The sequence below is a fragment of the Conger conger genome, chromosome 3 (assembly GCF_963514075.1).
Source record: "Conger conger chromosome 3, fConCon1.1, whole genome shotgun sequence".
Classification (NCBI taxonomy): domain Eukaryota; kingdom Metazoa; phylum Chordata; class Actinopteri; order Anguilliformes; family Congridae; genus Conger; species Conger conger.
In genome coordinates, this window is record NC_083762.1 from 62,567,383 (window position 1) to 62,575,279 (window position 7,897).

General features: G+C 40.3%; 1 protein-coding gene across 1 annotated transcript; it reads left to right on the forward strand.

Annotated features, from left to right (window-relative positions):
* Positions 1-285: 285 nt before the first annotated feature.
* LOC133124220 (inositol polyphosphate 1-phosphatase-like) lies at positions 286-7,621 on the forward strand. Its single transcript, XM_061235215.1, has 6 exons — positions 286-422; positions 3,859-4,068; positions 4,224-4,284; positions 4,626-4,820; positions 4,948-5,122; positions 5,222-7,621. Exons 2-6 carry the CDS (start codon positions 3,865-3,867, stop codon positions 5,757-5,759), a joined length of 1,173 nt encoding a protein of 390 aa, XP_061091199.1. The 5' UTR covers positions 286-422; positions 3,859-3,864; the 3' UTR covers positions 5,760-7,621.
* Positions 7,622-7,897: the final 276 nt, after the last annotated feature.

Sequence of the window (7,897 nt, forward strand, 5' to 3'; positions counted from 1 at the left end):
ATAACTGGTGCACAAAATGGCAATAGGGGGCCTATAGCATCGAATTTGTAATGTCAATGAATTTTAATCATTTTTTATTAAGCGCAAACAGTTACTTGCTTAATTTCATACATGTAGTGTGGCCATTTAGGAAGATGAATTTTTTATACGCCTTTGTCTTTATTAAACGTCATTATAGCGACTGGAGTTACTATAAACAGTGGCGCTTTGAGATGGCGTCACTGCTAAGCGAGCATACTGTATATATGTCTATGGTTGTCAGCTCCGTGAAGCTAGCAACAATTAGACTTCCTGTACAGAACTTCCGGTCGCAACTTCCTGTGAATTTCCGTCAAGCCAACTTCACGGAGCTGTTGTGGTCCGATGTCGTTAAGAAGAAACCCTTGTCGAATTACATTTGATGTATAACTCGCTGTTGTGAGGTAGGCATGACAGATGAGATTGACGAACTCGCAAGTTGCTTGTTCATACATGCTGCTACTTAAGCTGACGTTCTTACCTTACAGTTTATACAGGTATAAAACTAGCTTATTAGTTGTTAAATATTTATTTTATTAATATTTATCTTCAAATGATTGGAGATATTTCACATGGGGCTTAAATATTCGCTGCGCGTTAAAGCTGACGTTAAAAAGGGAATCAAATTGGATCAGGGTAATTACAGGCCAGTATCAAAGTATTTTTTGAAGATTATGGAGAAGATAGTGTATGAACATATTGATATTTATTTATCTTCACATATTTTTAGTTCCAGTCAGATTCCAGGGAATCACATTCTACTTATCCTTGTCTACTTTATATGATGGATCACATAAGAAAATAAATAGATGGGGATATATATTCTATGGTATGGTTCTGGTAAAAGGCCTTCGATTCAGTGGATCACAGTATCCCTCAGCTGCCGGTTTTAAAGAGGCCACTATTAATTGGGTGAACTATCTTAAGGAATGTTCAGTTGGTGGATGTAAACAGGGATGTCAACCTTAGTCCACTATTCTTCCATTTATATGTAAATGATATGAAAGCTGCTTGTTTTTGTGACCTCTTTTATTATGCGGATGATTCTGCTTTGTTTAGGTCACACAAAGACAAAAGTATTGAACACACCTTGAGTTCTGAAATGTCAGTAGATGGCTAACTTAAAAATAATTTTTTGCATCTTATTTGGATCTAAGATGAGACTAAAGAAATCATGTGGATATAGAGCTTTAGTGGGCGATATGTTGATTGCTGAGAAGGTATCTGTAATTGACCTTGGGTGTATCCTTAATAATAATCTGACTGGTGAAAGTATGGCACAGAAAGCTCTTTGTACAATTAACAACCGGATTCACTTCATGGTTAGAAGCTCTGGGCTCTTTTACACTGGGACCTTAAAAACTGTCAGGAGCTGTAATTGTTGGTTATTTTGATGATGCATGTTGTTCCTGGTTTACCAGTGCCTCAAAAACGATTTACTTCAATTTAGAATAATTTTAAAACGTCCTGCCCATTCACAGATTAGATTCCTCTCACTTGCAGAAGGTAAATTGGCTTAGGGTACAGTAAACCTGATATAAATAGGTCAGGGTTGTAGGAAGTACTAAATAGATGGCTCAGCAGGGGTAGGTTTTAGTCTGTGTAAGTTGCAGATTTTTATTTATGTTAATGCGGAACTCTTGTTATTTGTCTTTTCATCCAGAGTTTGTTCTCTGATTTTCTTTTGTACTGTTTTTTGAACAGTGTTGCAGTGGCTGGTCCCACAGAAATATGAAATATTTGTATTTTGAGACTGTAAATGATAGTAGGTAGTATGAAGGTTTTTTGTTTTGGTCGATGGCTGAATTGCCATATGCCGAGACATGCTTTTTCTCCTGCAGACAAAAAGGAGAAGTTACATAGTTAGTTTCTGCTCAGCTCAAGAAGGCCACAGATCTGTAGAATGACTTTAGGCCCATATCTGGCCCTACTCCAGAACGTATTCATTGGTTTCCTTTCATTCAATGGAATTATGTTGTTCAAGTCTAGAAATGGCACCATGGGGAATTTCATTTATCTTTGTCATCTGTCCATATACACTCACCGAGGACTTTATTTGGAACTTTATTCCTCCTACTTATTCATGCGATTATATAATCAGCCAATTGTGTGGCAGCAGTACAATGCACACAATCATGTAGATACGGGTCAGGAGCTTCAGTTAATGTTCACATCAACCATCAGATTTGGAAAAAAATTTGACCGTGGAATGATTGTTGGTGCCAGACAAGGTGGTTTGAGTATCTTGGAAACTGCTGATCTTATGTGATTTCCATGCACAACAGTCTCGAGAGTTTGCAGAGAATGGTGTGAAAAACAAAAAACATCCAGTGAGCAGCAGTTCTGCGGGCAGAAACACGTTGTTAATGAGAGAGGTCAGAGGAGAAGCTCCAGACTGGTCAAAGCTGACAGGAAGGTGACAGTAACACAGATAACCACACATTACAACAGTGGTATGCAGAAGAGCATCTCTGAACACACACAATGCATTATAACTCTAAGTGGATAAGCTACAGCAGCAGAAGACTTAAGAAGTCTAGAAAATAAGTCTAATAAATACCTAACAAAGTGCTCACTGAGTGTATAATCAAGTTACAATGTAGTATATTCTTCCAAAATAAGTGGATTTATTACGATTGTAGCTTGATCTGTGTCTTTCTAAATGTATGTTGAAAACCATAGTTAGAGCTAATTCATTTACCACTAGCTGCACCATGCAGTAGTTTAGTGTGGCTTATTGGCTGTTTTTCACCATTAGTAAAGGCCAACAAGATGCAGTATAATATATTTAATAGCTTATGTTTCAGAATTGTTGATTTAATCTCCCAACCATGTGATATGTGACCATAAGTAGACCCATACAAAGTGCTTTGCGGGTGTACTTATTGGCCACTACATTGTAATAATAGTTAAGTAATAGGTCTAATTCTAATTCATAATTATAACAGACTTTTTGTGCATCTGTATGGGTCACATACTGTAATATATTGATTATCTGTGCCACGGTTCACATGTTTATGCTTAACTGGCCATAGTAATTCCTAGAATTCCAAGGGAATTCTGTCCTTTTGCATACACTGAGCTGAGTGTTATCTGTGTGGAATCTTGAAGTTAAACAACAGGCCACTTTGTGTGTATTTAGCAAACCAGTTTGCAATGTTATTGGAATAGCCTTTGGAGCTACACATTGTCGATATAGCATAAATCCATCTTTAAGTGATGTTTGCACCAGCTTTTTATTAGTGAAAGCAATGCATGGGCACATGTAACTACACAGAGAATAAAAGCTAAGGTTTATAACCTTAAAATATTTTTAAAATAATTTCCGCCGCCTCAAAATATCCCACCATGAGACTTGTGCATTTTAAATACTTTATATACAGTCAGTGAGCACTTTATTAGGTATTTATTAGACATATTAAGTTTTTGCTGCTATTTGATGCTTTGTGTGTTCAGAGAGGCTCTTCTGCATACCACTGTTGTAATGTGTGGTTATTTGCGTGACCAGTCTGGCCATTCTCCTCGGACCTCTCTCACTAACAAGGCGTTTCTGCCCGCAGAACTGCAGTTCACTGGATGTTTTTTGTTTTTTACACCATTCTCTGAAAACTCTAGAGACTTTTGTGTGTGACAATCCCAGGAGATCAGCAGTTTCTGTGAACATTAACTGAAGCTCCTTCCCCTGCTTCTGCATGGTTATATGCATTGCGCTGCTGCCACATGATTGGCTGATTAGATAAGCGCATTAATAAGTAGTTGTTCCTAATAAAGTGCTCAGTGAGTGTATATTTCTGCAATGATATTGGACTTGGCAAGTGATAATCTTTGATTCTGTGTTAGGAAAGTATGTCGGAGTTGATGCATGCTCTGGTGAGGGTGTCGGAGAAGGCGGCAGACATCGCTCGTGCCTGCAGACAGGAGGAGAGTCTCTTCAGTCTACTCATTGAGGAGAAGAAAGAGGGCGAGAAGAACAAGAAGTTTGTGACTGATTTCAAAACACTTGCCGATGTCCTTGTCCAAGAAGTCATCAAGCACGACATTGGAAAACAGGTATAACATCCCTATCTCAATAAGCTCAATACAAACATCCAATTAACGTGTTTTGGTTATACGACGTCTTACAATCTGTGAAACATTGAACCTTTTGTTATGATATTTTTGGACATTATCTTTACAAAATGTGATGGTTTCATTTTCCAATTTAGTTCCCAGGAATTGAAAACAACATATTTGGCGAAGAATCAAATGAATTCAGGAATGGACTAGGTATGTGAATAAAAAGCTATTTTGCTGTTATCTTAGACTTTATTCTGGTACATTATTCAGAAAAACACTGACTGCTTTTAATACAGTAGTAATGCAGTAGAAACCTAAAACGTCTTATCAGTGTAGCTATTCACACAACCGACCAGTGCAAATAAACCTCCTCTCCCTGCTGGCACAATGCTGATATGTAACACATTGATCCCATATGATACTGATATTACTTAAATGGCTATACCAGTACTGTACCGGCACCATACTGGAAAAGCCTCATAACCCTCACTTCCAGAGTTTTGACCAGCGCACCAGCCTAGGGGAACTGTAGCTGTTGCGGTTGTTGTCAGGTGAGAAGATCGAGGTGCGGGTGTGTGAGACGGAGCAGGACACCAGCAGGTTGCTCTGTAAGGTGCTGGGGGAAAACACGGAGGCGGCGGAGGTGTTAGCAAGAGCAGCGCACAGTGACTTCGCCCTCCCTGACCTCGGGACGGGCGACTTCAGCATACCACTGGACAGCCTTGGAGTGTGGGTGGATCCCATAGGTAATCCCACACAGCCCTGGGGGCTGTGCCGTCTGCCTACACCAGCACCCGTTGGCTGGTTTTCAGGTTTTCAGGTTTAGAGATACTTCTAGATTATACACACATTTTTGCTTTTTTCATTCTCCAGATTCTACGTTTCAGTACATCAAAGGTATCAGTGACTCAGTTCCGAACAGTAACATCTACAGCGAGGGGCTGCAATGTGTGACGGTTTTAATTGGGGTGTACCATCTGCAAACGGGGGCCCCTGTCATGGGAGTCGTTAACCAGCCGTTTGCCGTTTTGGATCCAGAGACACAGAGGTTCATTTCATCCCTTTTGTAAAGCTGTCAGGTGGCCATCTAATTGCACAGTAGTTGCCTTCTTAATGACAATCTAACTGGTGTGATTTTTTTTTGCAGGTGGACTGGACAGTACTACTGGGGAATATCATCTGGCTCCATTAATGTCAATTCCCTCCAGTCATCAGCAGGGGGTGCCAAAGAGCACCACTGCAGCACACTTGCAGCATCCACCCAGCAGGGGGCTCTGTGTTCAGTAGTGCTTAGCACAGGGGAAGCAGAATGTGTCAAGAGGGTCTTCCTGGAAGCTCTGAAAGGGGGGGTTCACTATGCCGCAGGTGCGGGGTATAAAAGCCTGTGCGTTGTCCTAGGCCTAGTGGACGTGTACGTGTTCTCAGAAGACACGACATTCAGGTGGGACTGCTGTTCCCCGCACGCCATCCTACGTTCCATGGGTGGCGGCATGGCCGACTTGAAGGAGATCTTGAGGTTGAGGCATGATGGGACTCTGGAGGAACGGCCAGAACTAATGTACCACACCCCTGTGCAGGACGCCACAGGGCCCGACAGGTGGGCGAATAAAGGCGGGCTAATCGCGTACAGGTCAAAAGCACATCTGAACGAAGTCCTGAAGCTCCTCTTGAAGGCCTCACTGTAGTCAGTAACTCCCTGTCTCTACTTTAGAGATGGAATCAAGCTGGTTTGGGCATGAGCTAAGGCTTGCTGCTTCCATACAGCATCATTTCTGGTGCAGTACCCGCAGCTAGATGTGCGCACATCCGAGAAGAGATAAAGACCCACCACTTCCTGTGAAACGAAGAAGGAAGTCCTAGTCAGTTGTTTATAACCTTGTGTTGAAAGTGAAAGAAACCGGCGATGGTCACATGCTTGTTTAGCTCTGTGCTAGGCCAGCTTAATGGAAACCGTTCTCTCTCACAACAACAAAATAACTAGTGGAAAACCCTACTCTACAAAGCAAGCCATCTTGATTCAGCTCCACTCTTGAAAAAGATTGTAATGAGCCAGTGAGATTCCAGTTCTTTAGTGGGTTTAGTTTCAGATCCTCTTCCTCTTGAGTGTCTGAAAAAGGAAATATGTGTGAGATGTATGAAATTTTGTCTTTGTAATCTTATTGATTCTTGAAGCTTTAGCCAGCATTATGTCATAGGTCAGAGGTTGGGTTGGTGTGATTGCCCCCTCCTATAGGAGCCCCACCTACAGAAGATCATGAGTCATCAGAGGTAGCAGGCCATTGTTTTCTGAGTAAAGCACATAATTAGAAGGTCAGCTGCTCCTCCTTTCTGCCACTGTCAGGATTATTTATGCATTCATAATATGCACTTTCAATAAGTTTCAATGCACAGAGACCAGAACCACTGAAATAAGGATGCGTATTCTGAATACTATAGACAATAAAAGAGTCCAAACAGCATATCCTCAGTTTTTTTTTTTTTTTTTTTTTTACTCATTTTTGAAACTAATTTATTTTTCTAAATTGTTTTGAGGAGGTATAAGTTAAAAGGATATAACACTAGACCAGAGTAGTGTTGGTCCCAGTTTGAAGCTGTCGGTGCAGAAGGTAAAATGAACTGAACAGGAAACCTTTATGGATTTGCAGATTGTGGTTTTCGCCCTGTTCGTATAACAGCAGTTCTGAAGATTAATAAGAATTAGCCCCGCCCTGGAAATCTAGCTAGTTTTCTTCTCCAGGACCGTCATGGTTGAATCATGATTCATCTGCATGACCACTGTTAAGCTTGGGTTCAGCTGTGTGAACAGAAGAGTGAGTGGGGCTAAATGTCATTATCAGGCTCATAAGACTTTAACTCTTCCTGTGGTTCAGTAAAGTGGAGATACATGCATGCGTGTAAATTGCAGTGCGGTTCTCTCCAGGGTCTGATAAACAGTGTCAGCTTGCTGAGGCATGGTGACTTGAAGAGCACTATTCTTTTGTGAAGTGAAAGCAAGTACTTCCCGTGACATGAAACTGCTGAGAGCTTGCAGTTTTCTTAAGTTTTCTTAGAGATAATGATCTCCTTCACTGAATGGGATGTTTTTCTGCTCGAGTACACCATGCAAATGGAGATGTTATTTATTACATGCATCAGAACCCAGAACTTCAGTTTCAACAGTGAATTAAAAAAATGTGTATATATTAATAATAATAATATGCGAAAGGAAATTGTATGTTGTCAGCCATATGTGGTTTTACTGTTAACCGTGTTCAAGAATATCGCATATTTACAGTGATTCTGTTCTGCCACGTTTGTGTAGACTGGGTAAATCTTAACATTGTGATGCTTGTTTAAAAAGGTAATCGAACCATAGGCTGGCAGACACCATATCTCATTGCAGTAGTTTTATCAGAGAGGATAATCCATTTTATTTTGAGAAAAATGTTTCTGTAATATTGCTGTGTCAGGCATACCATACCATTTTAGCCCACTGTAGAAATCTAATCTGATTGGGTTGTAATAAACAGACTGAATGTTTCAATAAACTACTGCAGTAGCATGTGAATTAGGATTTTTTAAATGCATTGATAAATCCCAATGATTTGATACATTCTGTTTTACATTGTTTTGCAGATTTTTCATTGTATTTTCACATGTTTAGACTATGGTTTATACAGACAAGAGGACCTCCACTGAAAATATTATTTTGTTTAGGACTAGGCTTCATCTGTCCGCGAAACTGGCCCTAGGTAACAATGTCAAACCGTAAAACACTGTCTTCTGTGATGTAGTCATCGCTTTTCATTATTGCTTAAGCAATGAAAGATAATTAATTAGCAAA

Excerpts from the sequence above, each read along its gene's own strand:
- LOC133124220 (XM_061235215.1), top strand. The coding sequence starts at position 3,865 with ATGTCGGAGTTGATGCATGCTCTGGTGAGGGTGTCGGAGAAGGCGGCA. Across the intron at positions 4,069-4,223 it reads AGCACGACATTGGAAAACAG|TTCCCAGGAATTGAAAACAA; the intron begins GTATAACATCCC and ends TTTCCAATTTAG. Across the intron at positions 5,123-5,221 it reads TTGGATCCAGAGACACAGAG|GTGGACTGGACAGTACTACT; the intron begins GTTCATTTCATC and ends TTTTTTTTGCAG.